At 34.7% G+C, this 20,510-nt stretch overlaps 1 protein-coding gene across 3 annotated transcripts in view; it reads left to right on the top strand.

Annotated features, from left to right (window-relative positions):
* The window catches only part of LOC149795807 (uncharacterized), a 54,044-nt gene that overhangs the window by 10,327 nt on the left and 23,207 nt on the right, over positions 1-20,510 (top strand). For all 3 annotated transcript variants that reach the window (XM_089965709.1, XM_089965711.1, XM_089965708.1), the window contains exons 5-8: positions 3,682-3,918; positions 5,454-5,600; positions 7,412-7,537; positions 16,750-18,135. In XM_089965709.1, the coding sequence (XP_089821835.1) occupies positions 3,682-3,918; positions 5,454-5,600; positions 7,412-7,537; positions 16,750-18,135 (1,896 nt within the window). The remainder of the gene's footprint in view (positions 1-3,681; positions 3,919-5,453; positions 5,601-7,411; positions 7,538-16,749; positions 18,136-20,510) is intronic.

The following is a 20,510-nucleotide window of genomic DNA, read 5'->3' as shown; positions in this document are numbered from 1 at the left end:
AACTGACAGAGACATGACCATGTAAGTCAACAATGCTAGGTGTGCTTGTTTTTGCTGAAGATAATCTAGAATACCCAGTATGGTTACTAAGACAACCAAGGCTATGCTGGGCACAATCAGCCTTTCGTTCATGTTTGCAAAATCCCCATGCCAAATCTGCTAATACACATCTGATACTTTGTGGAATCCATTTTACATCTGCCACAGCAATTGTTCTGTTTCATAGAAAAGCCAGAGTAACATTCTAGTATTTGAAGACATAGGTGGTTTGCATACCTCCAATGAATTGTGGAAAAACAACTGCAAGCCAATCACTCTCAGCTGGAAACATCATTTCTTCTATTTACTTTGCAAATGGCCACCACCAGAACCAAAAACAAAACAATGTGTTTTGCCCTGGAATGTGCTCCATGAAAAACAATGGATTGCAATCAATCCAACAACTAGGATTCAACCATGTCCTGCACCAGCCATGGATATGTCTCCACATATTCAGAGGCCTGAGATTTTGCTACATCATTATTGTTTTCAAAAAAACGCAATGGCAGCAAACAAATATTTGGCAGCCCAGAAAGAAACAAGCCAATATATACCTTTTTCACAGGATATTGAATTCTTGGGCCCACATTCAGAATGCTTGCATTCCAGCAGCATATCCAAAGTGATTTTTCATTTCACCTGCTCCCCTGGGCAAAACAGACACACATATTCTCATACACGATCTACATCTGCAACCGTTTCATTGTTGGTCAATATAGTGGCGAATGTTGTCATTGTGTGTGTGTGTATAAATATATATATATATATATATATATATATATATATATATATATATATATATATATATATATATATATATATATACACACACACACTAGGCAGATCTACTGTTCTTTTGGTTGTCCATGAAACCACCAACTGGTATTAGTCCTTGCAAACATTTGTGTAGTACCTACAAAGAAAAAGAGAACGTATGTCCTCATGGCAACATAGATCCACCCATGTATACAAAATATAAAGGACCCACATGCTCTGGTCAGTCCAAATATGAAGCAGTCATTGCTGGGCAAACACATCCTGCAATGGGATTGCAAGCAGTCTTTATTTCTACAGTATTACAGACTGCAACACTTTTCTCCATACTGCCATGGGAATACATGGTGGATGGGAAGCAGGGTAGTTGGTTGGAACACATCCAAAGTTAGTATCCAGGAAAATCCACTGTTCTGTTAGTAGTCTGCAGATCCACCAAAACCAAAATCTTCTTTGATGGATTTTTTATAGCGTAACGGTCCATGCTTAGGTTGTATAGGAAAGCAAAATAAGTTACATTGATACAGCAAACAATAGCTTAAAGAACCTACAGGTATTCTGCTTTGTTTATTTTTCTCGATTTATGGCACTGTTCTCAGACCAGTTTGACACATATCCGTATCCATGTAGCCTTCTGTAGACAACCGGTGACAGATCGTGACTGCCTTTTCCTCAAGTCACAGGGTAATTCAAGCCATTCTTCTCTGGAAATACAAAGTGCTCATAAATAACATTCTTGGAAATAAAGACTTGGATTTATAGTGAAATTCAAATAAGGATATATTTTTGGACTGTATTAGTGTGATTCAACAAGAAACTTGGCACATCACTAGGATACAGGCCATCACTGGCACATCAACACTTTCAGCATTAGCTTTCCTTTGGAATACCACTAAACTTTATTAAGAACTTTAAATATTAGGTCTTGTGTTAGAAAATTCTAGGAGTATTTTGGATTTAATTTGCAATGCTATAAGTTCTTTTTACAATTTTCACCTTGTATTCTAGGGAAAAAAATATTTGTTGATGTTTACCTTTCTTGTTGATTTTCACTGTCTGTTACTTTGTTTAATCTGATAGAGTTTTAATAATTGTGATCCTAGTCTCAGTAGTATCTGAGTGTCTTCTCCCCACCCCCCTCAAAGTTTCAGCTGATAGTTCAGCTTCCACAATTTTTAGGGGGAGTTATCGATGGTAAACTTTACATATTAAGGACTATGCATTGTATATTCTGATATGGTGCCCTCAGCAGGCTAACTGTAACTATGGACAAGAATTTTGAAATAGATGAGTAGACTGAATGCTGCATGTTGTTCATGAGAGGTGACACCTATAGTGGTTAATCAAGATCGCTACTGATGCTTAAACTTTCTGCTATCTATATCTCCGCAAGGTTATTCAAAGCCTGTAACTTTGTAACAGTAAAATAATGCAAAAGCAACAAAAATAACTGGATTTTGTTAACTCATTATAATATCTCTACTTGTATATCACAGAAAAAAAAATTTAAGATTATTATTTGATATTTTGTATGGCACATTGATAGGATGTTAGATTGTTTCCCACACTTAACTTAAGCTATAAGTGCAGATAATAAGTTATAAATTTAAATTTTAAAATGAGTTGATTTCAAATAAAAAGAAGAAAAAAAATTGCAATAAATTGTTAGGTATATAAAGGGATTAGATCACTTAAGTCTGAATTTATGATTTACACATCAATGTTTACTATGGCTATGACTCTGTAGTTCAGTAAGTTAAAGGTTGGGTTGAGCTTTGTGATTGTTCATGACACCTGGGAATTTTAATTCTTATGTTAAAGTTTGTTTGAAAGGTGTTATAATCCTTTAGGTTTGTTTGCAGCTCTTTATATTTTTGCGTTTAGAACTTTACCTTTAATCAGCACTACATAACCAGTATTGTGCTGATTTGCTTTTAAATCATAATGCTCACATTCAACTTTTTTATAACATATACAACCAATAGCATTGGAAGAAAGCATGCTACTGATTTAAATTTCTTGCCCAACTGCCCTTGAATTTTTGTCTGTTAGGCAGATTTTCAGTCAAGCGAGTAATAACAGCCCCACTTTGTCCTCTTTTTTATGATCTTAGTTTTGAACCAATGGACTCATTCCTGCTCATCATAGAGAGCATGAGTTAGTCTGCAAAATGAAGTTAAATTTTCCACACATGTAAGAGAATACAGATGAATCAAAGCTAAACATTAAACCATTATGGACTTATATGACTAATAATATACCATTAGTGCATTCGTTCTATATGTAAATATACAGTTTATGTTGCACTACTATTTCAAATGAAGTGTAGAAAATACACATTTTGTATTAGTTTTCTTTAGTTTAGGTACATCCATATGTGCAGATTAGTAAGAACATCATCATACATATATCAGTCTTGAATTACTGTAACTATCATAATACCTGCACTGTATTATTTGGGTGAATTTCAGAAGGTGAAATCTCATCATAATAAACACACACAGACAAATGTAATGGACATTGTTTCCATTTCGTATTTGTACAGACATGCTAGAAGAGTTAGCTGCGTTTTTGTTAAAATTGGTCTGTTATTAAATATATGCATTCTCTATTTTTCAGTATGGTTGTGCTGTATAAAAATACATGTTAGATCCTTATTTTAGATGTTTTTTTTGAAGCATGAAGTTAAGAGATAATGAGACACCAAGCATCCATTGTGGAACATTTAAGCAAAATCATAAAACTCAGACAGATTTTTTAGCCATTTGCCTCCCACAAGGCATACTGCAATTATTAAGTAGTATGGTTAGTAACGGACATGCTTGAATAACAGTAATAAGTTAACCCAGAGTTTCATTGTTTTTTCAGACTTCCCAAAACTCAGGAAAGGTTGCAAAGAAAGAAGCATAGAAGGAACTTTCCTTCAAGTTGCAAAGGTTGCCATTTCTAATTGCATCCTTGTTCAGAACTTGAAACCATCTACATGCCATGATACCATACTGTTTTACTTTGAGAACCAAAGAAGAAGTGGTGGGGGAGAAGTAGAAAAGGTGGAAATGAATTCTGAAGATAGATACTGCCTGGTTTATTTTGAGGATAATAGTGGTAAGTCACTGTACTTGTAGCCACTTACACATATAATAGATCTTAATAATATGATTTAAAAGTCCCATGCATTCATTTGTCATTAAAATATTTTGTTTTGTAATACTGTGATATATCTCAACACTTTCGATCATCAGAATATGTACCAGCCGAATAGCTTGTCTAAGTTGGCAAAAATGGCATTAGACCAAAACAAACATGTTTTCTGTTGCACTGGTTTTAAAATTAGGGTAATCAGGTGTTTTATTTTGTAAACATTATTTATATTTAATATGAGTTTTAGTTGCAGGGGTACCATGGGGGAAAAAGTGCTTAAGGGTTGACATTGAGAAACAGGGATGGTCAGCCATCATGGAAACATTTTCTTGTCATCCTTTCCTTTTCAAAAGTTCAGGTATATTTTCCATGAAATCTACCTGAAATAAAAACAGTTGTTATTTATCTGTTATACTTATAGCTATTGCTTCTTTTGCTGTGTTGTATTCTAGCTTATAAGTTTATAAATTTTTACTCCAGTAAAAGGTAACACAAATATTGATCCCTTGAGCGCTAATGATTTATTCCATGTTTAGTGGACAGCAATGTACCATGTAGCTAGCTATTTTAGTGTATATTACATTATTTGAGTTTGTCTAACAATAGGAGTTTTAAATTAAGGTAAATTATAATTTAGTGACTTCAGATATATAGAGTTTTTTTTAATTTTTATGTTGACAACCAGTGGTAGTGCAACAGTACTTTAGTAAAAGTCGTACAGGTCATCAGAATTCTTTCAGTACTGACTATTTCAATAACTGGTGTCAAATTTTCAGATTAGTAATTACACATACCTTTAAATGGTGATTATTCACTTTATTTGGATCCTTTGCATATTCCTTTGGAAGGTCATTATTTACATGCACTGATAAACATATATGGCACAATGCAATGTTAAAGTACATTGTCATTTTTGGATGAGGTCAGCTTAAATGTGTTATCTGGTACAAGTGGACTTAATGTCATGCACTCTGAAGTCACAATGAATGCTACACATGTAGAAAAACATTTCTACTGCCCTATATTGTGACAATTAGACATGACTTGTTATTTTCTTTACCCAGTTTATTATAAGTTCCAGGCTACCGTTGTAAAAGTCCATAGTGATACAAATTTTAGTCTGGAAGTTTCATTAATGACAATTAAAGTGCAGAGCATTTAATTATCAGGATTGAATAGTCTTTGGTTAAACTATATTTGTATTAAATTTTAGAACAATAATTAGTGAGTTTAATATGGGTAAATATGCCTAGATGACCACATTGAGAGCTGCTATAGATATGTGTCAACATCTTGCAGATGCCTCCTCCAGCATGGTTCATTTGAAGGGCAAAGTGCCAAGTCAAATGAGGCAATAACTCCTTCAAATTGTGTTGGAAATAATGTAAAAATTAAATTTAATGTATAAAGTCATTTTAATAAATTTGTTTTATATAACATTTCAGTTGTTACATTTTCTCATAGTAACCATGATTATGGCTTTCATGTCTCTGTTCCAGTTATTGATAGAGTGCTAAACCAGTCACACAGGGTTGATGATACTAATGTTGAGGTTCACCTACATCATGAGTGTTTGGGACGAAGGTCTTCAGCAGATAGGTCTGCTCCATACCTCAGAATTTCCAGTCCAGGAGGTACATATATAGGTAATACCATGCTTTAGGTATACAGGCTGATTAGAAGACCTTATGGTGCCAATTATCATTTGTTTTTTATCACTTGTCCTAAACTACTTGAAGAATAGTCATGAAGCTTGGCATACAGTTTCATCCTGATACCTGGCTGGTGCCTCTTGAACATCCAGCATTGCCCCCATGCCAGCAACCTTGACATCTTATTATTAAAAGGACCTCTAATGCTTGTATAGCATTTTAAATGAAACTGCAGCCAGTATGACATACTGCACTCATATCATAGCAGTCATCTTGAAAATGTTGTGATTACCACTACAGTACTGTGAATGGATATAGTTATTTTCACTAGGACTTATTACTAAAAGTCTTCTTTTGAAATTATAGATTCCTGGAAATTCATTTTGACCAGTAGAGCATCAGTCTGTTCAAGCGACTCTAGTTTTTGGTCTGACTATGCCAGTATAAATACTGTCTGTGTTACTCAAGTCAAAGAAAGCTAATGATATTTAGTTTGTAATAAATGCCAATGGTGCTGATCTTGCATCCAGAATAGCTGCCATAATGGCTACTTTGAAACTATTAATAATGCTGATGAATGATTTCAGCACTCTGTAATTGAAGGAAAGAAATCGTCACATCTTAAATGCCTGTAAATTCGTTTTGGCCAAGTAAAGCATCAGTCGATTCAAGGGACTCTTGTTTTTAGTCTGCATCTGCCAATAAACGTACTGAATATTACATTCATGTAATAGACACCTGCTTCTAAAGGACAATATTTCTTGGTCTCTTCTCCTGTATCTGCAATCTTTTGAAACCTCTGTATAAACTATACCTTTCCATCAGGTACAAAGTTAGGTGGTAACTTGTAGACAGGTTTCCCTTTAAATAGTATCACTTCCCTTAACATTGGCATGACATCAAAAGATCATATCATTTGTTATCAGATTGTATTCTGGATATTCTACACATAAGTGAACATCCACTCCTTTTACTAAATTGGTGAAAACTTAACAGTGTAGTATTATTATTTTTGACAGTGTTTTTAACTTTTCAATCACATACACAAACCATATAGAGAAAGCTAACCATAAGCTTTCGTCCTCACGATAAGGACTTTATCATCAGACTGATTTAATTTTTACTGACAGTTAACATTGGACCCTAAGACAGATGTTAGTTCAGCCTAAGGATAAGTCTGATAGGAGAGATATTTGTGGACCTATCTATCGCATTAAGTGACAGGGTGAATGCCAGTGCCATCACGTCGGTATTGGGGGAAAACTGAAAGGACATTGAAAGCGAGACTTAATGAACATAGAAGACCATGTTCAAGCTGGACAGAAGTATCACAGCACATTTACAATGTTTCCCCTGGCCATACTGTAACTTGGAACTCAGTAAAAATCCTTGCTCGAGAACAAACCTGGTTTGAGCAGGGGGTTAAGGAATCAATCTACATCAGTGTGCTCAAATTGCTGCTGAACAGGGATGGGGGCCATTACAACCTGCCACATATCTGGGACAATCTGTTAACATTGCTCACCATTCCATCGAGTGATGGTAATGAATCAGTAGAGATTAAATCAGTCTGCCAATGAATTCCTTAGAGTGAGGATGTAAGCTTCAGGTTTAGCTCTCTCTATATGGTTTGTGTATGTGATTGAAATTCACTCATTTTAATTATATATCAGATTTTGATCTCTGTTTAAGCTCATCAGAACCAAAACCAGGTCATTGGTTCCAGAAATACCTTTGTCACGTAATGTCTAACAAAGAGAGCCCTTTTAGTTAATGTCCAAATTATGCTAATATGTAAATTTCAGGTAATGCAGCAACTGAAGATGAGAAAACAGAAAATCCAGTAAAAGAAGAGACTTCAGGCACTGTTTCCAGTAACCCTGATGAGGAGAGTGAATTTGTTCAAGTACCAAAATGGCAAGAAAATGAAGGTAAACAACAAATAATGGGTGTGAGCATTTACATTGCCTGTTAATCAGGAAGCTTTATATATTACCCATACCATCTCATCATATTGATTTTAACTGTTTTATTTTATTATTGCTGGTCAATAATAAACCTTTTATCAACTGTAAATAATCTTATTATAACCTTTTCTATGGTGCTAATTTTATCTTTCTTTCTTTCTATTTGATTTTTGTTATATTTCTTTCTGTTTCTTTTTAATCATTAATTTAAATAAAATATGTTTCCTAATTATCTATGTCACAGTTCAAGAAAATATGAACATTACTCCTGCATAAACAATCTCTCAATTTGGTCTATCAAAACAAAAGCTGTTAAATCATTTATAATTTCTAGGAAACTGCTGAAACTGACCAGACTTAAATTCATGGTTTTGTTTGTCAAGGTTTGTGGATTAGTATCTATTTAATTCCATGGTTTAACCTCTAGAAATATCCAAACTAAAGTGTACAAAAGCATAAAACTATGCCAACACAAATGGCAATCCATACATTATTTAAAATAACCCTACCACATTTTTTAACACAAAGACTTAACCTGCTAACAATTTCGTCCAAATGCTTAATAACACCAAAGAAAGCCAATGCAGCCAACAACACTAACATAATAATACCACCTCTATGAGCACAACTAAAACACTGTCAAGATCAAAACACCTTGTTTTTATCTATGTACTCAACATCAAAGGAAGGCAATACTACCAAAAAGTGAAGATGCTAACACATTTGAAAGATGATGAAATCACTCCTTTTGTTCGTGCTTGCCTCATGTATATGCCAACTTCAGCAACTAGGCTTGGCAATAAATAAAGAGTACAAAATTAATTGAAATCACACTTTCACAAGTGGTGTGCTAAACAGGTCATGGAGGCCATCAAGGGAAAGGAAGATGTTACTGGTGACAGTCAGTGTACTAATACACAAACCTTGCACCCTCATTAATCAAGCTAATTCATGCTGGATGGATAATTGCAGCTCACATGACAAATAGTGAATGGTCAGATTTAATTATCTTAATCTTTGACCGCTCAACAGGTGCAGTTCTGCAACTCAGTAATTTTTACCTGACAGCCATTTATGAGTACCATCAGACTTGATTAACACAGTGGTTTTGTCAGAAAATCAGTGAAATGTGAGCTTCAGTAGTGAATACATTGCTGCAATTAGTATATATACATGGTGTTTAATTAATAACAGTGCTTCAGTAAATAGTTCTTATATTTTACAGGTTTGTTGTTATTTTGGATTAAAAATGTATGGATACAATGAAATGTGCTTTCAGAATGACTTAAATTTTTCAACAACAGTTGTATGATCCATTTGAATGGTTTGTCATTTCAGAGGGTCCATTTGAATAAGTATAAAATTTTAATTTTCATATATAAGAATTTTTTTTATTATTCTTCTATTCATGTTAAGAATTACTAGCATTTGAACTTGTTTCTCGCTATCCTTACTTATTTTACATATTGATTTAAGGCAGTGAGTGGAAATTAGTTGCTGTATGCCTTATAGATATGTGTGCATTGAAACAACTTAATGTAAAGTACTTTATAAATCTTTTATTTTGAAATTGCTAAAATAAAACAAACACGTGTAAAATATAATGCAATGTGTATTTGCTTATAAGTCAGTGTTTTGGTACTGCAAATGTGATTCATGCAAAGTAAGGGTTGTCTTATAAGCATGACATAGATTAGAAAATGTGATAAATCTAGGGGTAATGTTGGAACCTCTAGATGTTTGTATTACATCAAAATACTGTCAGTTCAAATATTTTTACATTTCATGCCACTTTTACCATTCAGAAATGCATACATGGTACGTGCTGTGTTTATCCGTTTCATGATGGTATTCATTACACAATACATGTATCTAATTGGATTTTAATTATTAAAAATATTACTTTTAAATTAAATATAGTTGCCACAAAGTGAAGGGTCCATTAGTGTTGTTTACCATGGGTGTTTACATTGCAGGTATTTTAGGTATATTGCTTCCATTTTTGTGCAAGCCCAAACAACCTGTATTTTGTATTGATATGTGTTTTGCTGTTTAAAATTGTGTTTGATGCAATAAAAGTTTTGATTTAATTTGTATTTTCCTTCCCCATAAGTTTAATTCACAAAATAATGATATTTCACAAGTTTTCTGCCAGTGCATTTGGCCCTCTAAGCCCTTGGCTTGGACAGCAACTCTCACTTTGTTTTCAGGCTGAATATCATTTAAGCTGAGAATTCAATACTTGTTCAGTGCCAAGTAGAGTTCCACAACTTCCTATGCATCTTTGATATTAATTCCTTAGTTTAAATAACACACAATACATAGGTTCAAAATTAACTTTATTGTAGATGTTAATAATCTTTGGCATAATGGGATCAAATCCTGTCAGAGCACATGCACACTGCACCAGCCGAGCTCTGAATTGTTCTATAGGAATACCTCAGGAAGAGATACTTGGGGCAGTTTGAAGGGCTGTGAAGAGTGTCTGACACCTGTACACGGAGCCCCAAGTGGCTGATACGAGGTATATAGGGACACTGATAACGGAAACTTGATAAGTCTGATCCTGAGGATTGCAATGATAACAAACTTCAGCTGATACTCCATACATGCACCATAGGAAGTGGGTATGAAATATATGGACATAATAGTTTAGTACATTTAAGTACTGACATAAAGTGGGGATTTAAAGCAAAGTTGTGAATGCATGAAACTAGGCAATGGCCAAAACGAAGTGAAGGGAGCCCTGTTACTATGGAACAGTGTGACTGTAATGAAGGCCCCCAATTTAAGGAAATGTATGGATAAATAAAGATAATAATGATTGGAATGCATTAACGTGTGAAATGCATGAACTAGGTTTCAGACCACATGATAATCATGAAGTACCTAAAGGTATCAATATTAGATATATGTATTAGATAATAAGTTCGGAATTCACATGTCCATTAATAGATGATACAGCTGAAATTGACAATATAGCATAGGATGTGAAAATGAATGACTACAATGTACAGAACTATACATCTCTGAAGTGTTCCAAAATTGTATGATGGTATTACTAAGTAAAGAAGAGGAATAGTGGATTGATCCACACAAGTGTGAACTGACAAGTGAGGCACACTTTGTGACATCTGCCTCTACACAAAGCTAACTCTATTGGGGTGCACTTGAATATATCTACAATGTACATTAGAGGACCATCAACCCAAGGTTGGATCAGATGGTCTGGAATTCCAGCCTTAGCAGCACTGGTAGATACCCCCATGTAGAAGGTTTGTCCATTATAGCGATGTGAATCACAACCTAACCTGAGCAAAACAGCCTTGATAGTAGCAATCAAGGAAGTTCTACCTAAGACGAGACCATTGTCCATGAGGAACAGTGGATCACAAAGGCGAGCTCCAGCTAATATCCAAATACGATGGAATTTCCTCATCACATGGAAAGGACATAGAAGGATATCATAATTCATATCATTATTATGATATCCACACCTTGACAGAAAATGTCATTCTTAGATACTCTATGATGCAGAATGAATAGGCATTTATCCATTTGAAATATTATATCTGACATACACAGATTGTTTGGTTTGGAAGAAATGGGCTCCACAAATAGCAAATTATCCACACCACAAAAAAAAGCATAAGAAGAAAGTGCACAAGTAGTTTGTAGTAAGAATTCCATTTACTAAATTATAAAATATATCAAATTAGAGGCACCAGAGAGGATGCCAGTTTGAATGTGACAGTCCATTTGGAAGGAATGGTGTCCAAAGTACATGACACTAAATATATGTACACAAATGTTCCTGAGCAGAAAGATGGTTAGGGAGAACTCTGATGTAGCGCGTATAACATGACGAAGACTGTTGTCCTAAAGTCTTAACTAAATGGTCATCCATACCAGCTCCAGCTGCAGATGTGGCTGCACCATGACTGAAAGCCAAAGCACTTTGCTGCCACAGACTCAAATACTGCTCCAGACAGGACATGGGACACAACCATGAGTTCTGAAGGATTAAAATGTTGACACCAGCATGAAAAGGGTCCCTTTTTTTAATTATTTTAAAGATGGCAAGGTAAGTATAACATAAATTTGTCCATTGAAAATGTCATATCTTGAATCCTCAGGCAGTTGTATAAGGAATTTGTCTACAATGATTGAACCATAAATTCACCACATTGCAAGAATCCAAGAAATGACATCAGACATGCAATGAAGCACATTGAAAGTCCACACATCTTCAATGAACCCATATGAAGTGCAGTGCCAAGTAGAGTTCCACAACTTCCTGTGCTTGTTTGACCTAAATTCCTTAGATTATGAAGGCAGCGCCCTATCGGTTTTCCAGTGTGGCAACCTTTTAATCAAGCATGAGTTTGATATTTGCTCAGTGCCAATTAAGATAGTGTGCTTATTCAAATACCCTGTGATCTTGATGCGCAATTAAAACTTGTTCACTTTCATCCTTTAATGCATTTCACAGACTGCGATTAAAATGTTGCTTACAGAGCCCAAGCTTAGTCTCTGCATAAGTACTCACATATGACAGTGAAGCTAAGGAAACAGTTTGACTTGGCGATATTTGTGATGACTCGATGATGACAATTTACAATGACCAGATGACAATGGAATATTTCATAACTTCTTATTTGTACCAGATGACATTAGGTATTGACATTTATATGATACTGTGAATTACAAAATGTGGACTTAACTTTCATTGTTTATTTATAAGACTTGTGGAATTAACATATTATTGCATATCTGTTTAATATTACATGGCGATTGATACAGATGTTCAGTCTGTAATTCCATATCACACATTCCATATTGCACACCCAGCCTGGAACTACTTTTACAAGTTAAACTATTAAATAATAAGTCCTGGTGTAAAATAACAGGAATGATTTATTGTTTTAAATTTTAAATGATTCAAAACATGCCAATACTTTTTGAAATTTTAAGAAATGCAGTTATATTTGGTGAAAATGGCCACTTTTGTTGCTGGATAATGGGAGAAAACTCATAAGTAGCAAAGAGCAGTTTAAGTGCATTTCACGGCATCTAGGCAGAGAAATTAGAGTTTGCTAAAGTGGACAACAATATCTTCAACAGAATGTTGACAGTGAGCTATTAGATGAAGCTGGTGTGCAAGGTGACATTAAACATGAGAGAGAGAGAGAGAGAGAGAGAGAGAGAGAGAGAGAGAGAGAGAGAGAGAGAGAGAGAAAGGGAGCAAGTAATACTGTGCCTTTTAAATTTTGTATAATTTAACTTTTTTAAAATCAAGAAAAAGTAAGAAAGACTCGTGGAATCATGTAGAGACTCAAGGCCCACATTGGGACGAAACTTTACCCCATGTTTAGTTCTCAAGAGACATTCCAAAATGTAAACCATCTGAAAAACCAAGTATAGCTAAAATTTATTGAAGCTTCAGAGATTCAAAATAATAGCCTTAGTGAATTTTATTTAATAGGGAGAAAGTTTAATTGGAAGGACATATGTTTTGGCTGCTAAAATTACAGAGGAATTAAATTTGTTTAGTAAATCTGAGGATCAGACTGACAAACATTTGCAACATAAAGGTAGACAACAACTTGCAAATGTTCAAATAGAAAAGAAAAAGAAGAAAACAGATCAATACTGAAATATTCATTTATAATTTTCTTGTTAAACTATAGCCAAATTAATATTAAAAATCTAGTCCACATGTTAGGAAGAGATTGAATCTTTGATTTCTTAATTGTATTCTTAAACTTTCACTTTAAGTTCAATTTATCAATAATTTCTTGTATTAATTGAAAACATAAAAATAGAGAGTTTCAGTGTACTGTAAATGAATGACCTTTCTCTAGATGTCTTGGATTGAAACATAGCCATGTCATGATAATTATCAGTTTTTGTGGGAAATGGATAGTATTTTACATGTTAAGTGTGCTTCTGTTTTGAGTAACAGCTGCTAGACAAGATGGTATATTTGGCATTGAATGTGAAAGATACTGATGCTACAGACTCCATCACATTTGGTGGAATGTGGTACAGCAGTTTTGGAGAGAAGGTCATTGTATGATTGTTTTTTTAAATTTATTAGTTAAAATAGTCTTGGACATCTGGATTGGAGATAAGTATGATTTGTAGGTTTTACACATGGATAAATTGAAGATGCACTATTGCTAGGGAAGCTGACTCAAAAACAGTTATACCACAACATATCATGTTCAAAATTCATATTTTATGCTAAAACAAATAGACTGAGCTGTACTGGAGACAGCTGTCTAGAGAAGAAAAAAAGTTATCTATCTGGTTTCTATGGAAACCACATTACTGCAAATAGAGCCAGCACATTAAAATATCATGGTGTTATTTATGTTTCACTTATAGTGTATGTTTGACTTTTGTCTGTGATTGAGAGATGTGGATAGAGGTTATATTGCATACCTGACTTTTGTTATGATTAAAAGTGGTTTACAATATATTTACTAAATTTGAGCTCATGGGTTAGTGGAATTTTCCATGGAAATAATTAGTTTTTTAGAATATTAGGTAAAATGAAATATGTATAAATAAGGGTCTGGTGAGCAATTATTCATTCTTGTTTTAAATCAGTCTGAATAATCATATACAGCTTGAATAGATGATTTACACCACCTACAAAAAGTGTTTGTGCCACATATAAGTGAACTGTAGGTGAAGTGTGGACTATCTGGTTTGCTCATTTATATTACTCATAATTGCATATACTGACATTTCACTTGTGTCATTAAATATCTTATATATATTATATATATGGAAATTAATCATCTGTATAATTAATTATAAATTAAAGAATCATTACTGTCATTTAATCAGTTCATAAAGGAAACCAACACTGATGTCGATAAAGTACCTTTCATTAATTTAATTACACTGACTCGCTGGATTAAAATCATAGTGAGCCGCTCGTTATGATCTAGATTGAGTAAACTCATTGCAACAAAACCGCTTACAACACTGCTAATTGATCATACTGGCTTTCTTTTGTTTGACGTGTTTTGATTTGCCGATAATTTGGTCGCTTAGCCCAATATGCAGTCAAGCGGTAAAAGGATGTAAATATATACACGAAGAGGGGTAGAATCAAGTATTCAGTACGCCCAGAGGGCATGATTGGCCAAATAAAGGCAGGTATAGTGATTAAAGCATGAAAATAAGGACTAGCCCAACTTTTTTTAAAAGCACTTGTCCCGGACTAGCGACTTGGAAAATTTTACTTGTCCAACTTCAAAAATGACTAGTCCGGGATGTCGGGCTATGGGATTTGCTCAGCCCTGTATAAACACCTACATTTGTTTGTCTTTCTGTATGTCCTGGCTGCCAAACAAGAGGTCACGAGTTCAAATCAATTGGCCACATCCCAATTTTTAAAAACATTTTTTTTTTATTTTTGTACATTCGAACTTTCTTTTTAAACTTCCCCATCCCAACTTTATATATATATATATATATATATATATATATATATATATATATATATATATATATATATATATATATATACTTTTTTATTTATTCCATTCTAGGATGGGCAATTACGCTTATAGATCACCTGTAAATCAAGCATTTAAGATTTATAAATCAGAATAAGTGTCTTATATGTATAATATAGCACATATATGACAAGTTTAATACATGACATGTGCAGTCAACTTAAGCAGTTGTACTGATCTGGGAAAATGCAGCTATGGAGACACATAAGGAAGTTAAATTGGTCGTCATAATAATTACTGTCACTGTTGAACTACCATAAACACTGATTGTGCTAAGGCTTTATTAATATCAATTATCATCAAAAGAGAATGAATGTTAAGGCCCTTTATCATTGAATTTGCAGTCTGGCATAAACATCGTGTAATCATAACTTACTCTTGATATTGACACTTATTTCTAGCCTGGTTCAAATTAGCCACGAATTTTGGAATCAAGAATGCTGCCTCTCCACTATGAAACTAAATGCATTGTAAACATGTAGGTAATTCAGATAAAAGAAAACAGTGTGTGTGTGTTTTGGATTTCTAACATAGTTGTAACAGTTTTTCAGTCATATCGCTATGATATCTGCAATGTGATAGTTTATAGTGATGTCTAGCACTGGGTCATCATGCCGCAGACATGCAGCATCATGTCCCACCCAGTCACATTATTCTGACAGTCCAGGCCGACCAGTCCTAACACTAACCTCTTAATGCTGAGCACCAAGTGAGGCAGCTGCTAGTGCCATTTTTATAAGTCATTAGTATGACTTGGCCAGGGTTCGAACCTGCGACCTCCCGCACTCAAGGCAGATGCTCTAACCACTAGGCAAACAGGGCAGAAATTTGATTGCTGGTAGCAATTAGCATAAACACAGATATTGAAAAGGTTTCTGTTCTTCATTAAATTGCATACTGTTTCAGCATGAAATATGAATATTTTGACATGAAACATGCTTGGTTAAGTCATAGATAAAGTCGGAAACTGAGTTGGCAAGTTGCTGGTGGAAGGACTATTTTGAGCTTTTGTTTCCACTTTAAAAATCAAATTAAGCTGTTTGACAGGCATAGGGATTAACATTTGGTACACTTTAAGTTTCTCACATTGATGTCAGGTGTCACAGTTAAGATTGCATTGTCATAGTTAAGGTCACTGATAAGTCTATCCCCTAGTCTTTACTATTATAATAATACCCTTTGAAATAGAACCATGAAATGTGGTTACATATACTTTCCATGTCTGCCCATTAATACTACATCCATCACATAAGCACATAAAGTCACAGTCCGAGTTCACTGGTGTAAAACTTTTAGTGGCCACAGTATGGTAGGCAGGGAATAAGCAGTCACATAATTTAGTGGTCAATCTACTGCCTTTTTATATGATAATCAGGGTAAGGCAAGCAATGCAGATAAGAGGATCTTTCACTCCTATATATTATTCTCTCTTTTTTAATATCTGATCCTGCTATATTTGATTTTGTGATTTGCTTGGGCCAGTTATGTACATGTATAATTATATTCCATTGCTGTGGTAGATATTTTCATTGCTTCCAAAGGGCAAAACTTTAAAATTAAATTTGTTATTTATTATGAGATAAGCTGACATGCTAAGTGCAATGTTTCTCAAAATTAAATAATTTAAATATCTATTTGCAGGTAGAAATTGTACTCTCACACTTCTGGTCAAGTACCGGAAACCTCAAGGAACGAAGACCATGAGAGATATGAAGAAAGTTCCAAGCAGTTTGAATTTTCTTGCATTCTGGATCTTTTACACCAAAACAAAACCAGGACAGCAAATGTTGAACGAAATTATTGGTAAACATGGCTGTTCAGTTGCTGTATCTAGTGATGATGATGATTTATTTATATTTGAAATATGTGATAGGAAATTTGACCAAGAATCAGACATTTCAGACTTTATAAATGTTGTTCTGGATGATGTTTATAAGTGTGCACGACAGTCATTATACTCAGATATCATCTTAGTTGATCATAGAATGCAAGAAGACATCTTACAGAGAGTAAGACAGGCAAAAGAATTAGACTGTGCCTGGATTGATTTCATTGATGAACAGGACCATGATGCTATGTATGTTGTGTGTACAGAGGACCATAAAGCATCCATACTTAAGATGGTAACAGCAATCATAACTGATTCTAAGAAATGTTTTGAAAATCATGAAGCAGAGGTTACTGTAGATTCTATGTGGCAAAAGGTACTGAAAACATATGGATACCTCCAAGAACTAAATGAAAAGTTTCCCAACATAAGTGTTTCACCTGACGAAATAAAGGGTGTCTTTGTGTTGAAGGGTCCAAGAGATGAATCCAAAGCTGCAGCAGATTATCTTCTGGAACTCCTTGGTACGGCACGTACTTATGTCCATGAGGAGGTTTTCTCTCCAGGTTGCCAATTTGAAATCCTGACATACCCAGCAATGTGTGAATATGTCAACAACTGCATCGAGAAGCCCTCTGCAAGTTACACTTGGATGCCAAATGTACAGACTAAAAATGTGCATATATTTTCGACAAGTTCTGAAGAGGTTAGGGGCCTTGACAAATCAATCAAAGGCTGCGTTAAAGAAAAAGCATATGTTTTTTCAAAAGAGGATGAATTACTTCAGTTAGAACGGTGCTCAACACTACCAGAATTGAAAGAGAAATACAAAGGCAAAGTTTTCATTTGTGCAGCAGAAAAAGGTACTTTGGTTGTAACTACTGCAGATGACATATTTGAAAGTGTTGATGCTGCAATACAAGAAATTATAAGGAAAGAAAGAGGTACAGATCCAGCTGATAGTAGAACTGAAAAAGGGGATAAGAGAGATGAAGAAGCAGTCAATATATCAGAGATGAAAGGCACTGATATGTCCATGACAGCCAAGGAATCACACCCTGAGAAAGACATCACTTTTGATCCAGTTAAAGAACACCTTCAAGAGAGCTTGAAGTTGTGTGATAACCAAGACAAGCTTGATGTAGAAGTAGAACCAAGCCAAGAAACCAACAGGACGTCAGATGACAAAAGAACATCAGGTATGTAGTGGCAACTTAAAAGGGATGATAGGAATTTAGGATGAAGAGTGGTGCTGACTAGGTATTATTTGAGCTGGGATTTATGTGGTAATTTAACCCTTTCATCACTATGGACCGGTTTTCTGGTCCAGGGGAAGTAAGTCCGTAAACACTATGGACCGCTTTACCGGTCTGGGGCAGTGTTCTTCTGTAACGTTATAGTACCTGACTATATAAATTTTGGGGTACCTCTGATAACTTCCTACTTGTAATGTACATATTATATTTGGATTATCTCGTGAGTTTAGCTTGCATACAACTAGAAATATCGAACAAAGTAGGCACTTATAACGAGTTTCCCGAATGGTGAAATTTGTATCCAAAATGGCAGAGTTCGAAGAAAGATCAGATGAGAGTGAAGTGCCAAATTTTGAATTATCAGAGGATTTTACCAATTTCGACCTAGTAAAGTTGGATGAAAATGAGAGAAGGCGTCTGAAGAGGCAATGGAATGCATTTGTGGGTGACAGTGATGACGATGAAGGGGACTTAGAAGGTTTTGAACCGGAGGAAGTGTACGCACCACGTAATTTTCTTTGGATGAAGTTGGAAAACCAAAGAGATTTGTTTCAGTTTTCTGAGAGAGTTGGACCCACCCGAGTGTTAGATGGCTTCAGGAAAGCTTTGGAATATTTCCAAATATTCTATTCAGATGAAGTTTTTGGAAATATTGTCCGTCTAATGAACTTGAATGTGACGATCAAATGTGCCCGGGTGATACAGGTGTCTGGACAGATCTCACCTTGGATAAAATCAAGGCATTTTATGGAAATTTTAATTTCTACCTGTCAAATACCTGAAAGAAAGACTTGTGTTGCTACTGGAATTATTCATGAGTACATCTAGGGTCAATTGAACAAGTTTTGGGAACTTTCTAAGTTTTCTAAGAAGTAAATAGATAATTACTTGTATTTTACCTGTTGTGTTACCTGTTTGCACAGTATTTAACAGTTGTAATAGATATGCACATTTTTGTCAATTAGTCATAAAATTTTATTTTTAACCTTGATTTTTACACCTAATCTAGCCAACTATCTTTAAAATTGGCAAAGTTATGTTATTTCAAAATCCACAAGTCATTTTGCTTTACAACTCCAAAGTTACTTAGTGTTGAGGACTCTATGCCCCCAAAGTTACTTAGTGATGAAAGGGTTAAGACAGATATTGGGTAATCAGTTTGAAACAAATTTAAACAGATTCAGAATAAAAGTATCGGAACTGAATTGTGAAAGAAAATGGGGAATTTGTGTAAGTTTTATGTATTTTTCATATAGACAGAGACCAATAAAAAAAAAACGCAGAAAATATCCTGCTGGGACAGCTCAAGTCTCAAATATTAAAGCTTACCTGACAAAAATGCCAGGTGAGCTGAACCTATGGTTGTGCATCTAGCATGTATTGTGCATAGTTGTCCAGTTTTCATGCATTGTTCACAGTGCCTGTGTGTCATGCATCAGCATTTGATATCATAAACTTCTGAAAAGCAGCTGGACCAGTTTTACCCAAATTTGGCATAAAGCATTTTCCATGAACCTTTCCAATTTTTATAAATGATACTGATACACCATCAAATACAGCCATACTTAAAATATGCAAAATCATTAAAACAACTTATTTTGGCAAAGATCACTCCATAGAATTTTATGAAACTTTATAGAGGGATGTCCACATGAAACCAATTTAACATCAGATATGGCCACTGGTGCTAAAAATAGAAAAACCTATCGATGGTTTCTTCTCAAAAACTGCTCAACTTTATATGACCACATTTGACATGGCTTTTTATCCACTAGTGGCAAAGCAGAGGATTATGATTTAAGATGTTTTCCTTTCATCCATCTGTCTGTCTGCTTGTCCTTCTGTTACCATTTTGACTTCTTGATCAATCGCTTTTGCTGTCCACCATTTGCAGATACTAAGTTCTGTGGAAGGCTTTTTCTTGGGGTCAGGAAGAATGCTATTGACTTCAGACTCAAAAGCTCAAAGATCAAGGTCACTGTGACTGAAAGAAGGCTCTATAACATGAGTTTAACACAATCTGCAGTCGCCAAACATTGTTGATAGCTTGCACCTGGGATAAGGAAGCTCTCCATTGATTTTAGGCTTAAAAGGTCAAACATCAAGGTCACTGACAAAGAAATAAATGGTTTTTGTGCAGTGGCATTGTTTTACATGATATACCTCATCCAGACGTTGTTAATGACTTGAAATTAGTATGTAGAAGAAGGTTATTGATATAGAGGTCAGAAGTCAATGTCAGTGACTTCTGCACAGTAACATTAGTCATCATAACTGACAGCTGCATCCTTTGTAGATGGCTTGCACTTAGTTGAACA

This window comes from Sinohyriopsis cumingii, chromosome 7 (assembly GCF_028554795.1).
Source record: "Sinohyriopsis cumingii isolate HCF-2022 chromosome 7, ASM2855479v2, whole genome shotgun sequence".
In the NCBI taxonomy this organism is placed as follows: domain Eukaryota; kingdom Metazoa; phylum Mollusca; class Bivalvia; order Unionida; family Unionidae; genus Sinohyriopsis; species Sinohyriopsis cumingii.
This window is presented reverse-complemented; position numbering and strand designations above follow the sequence as displayed.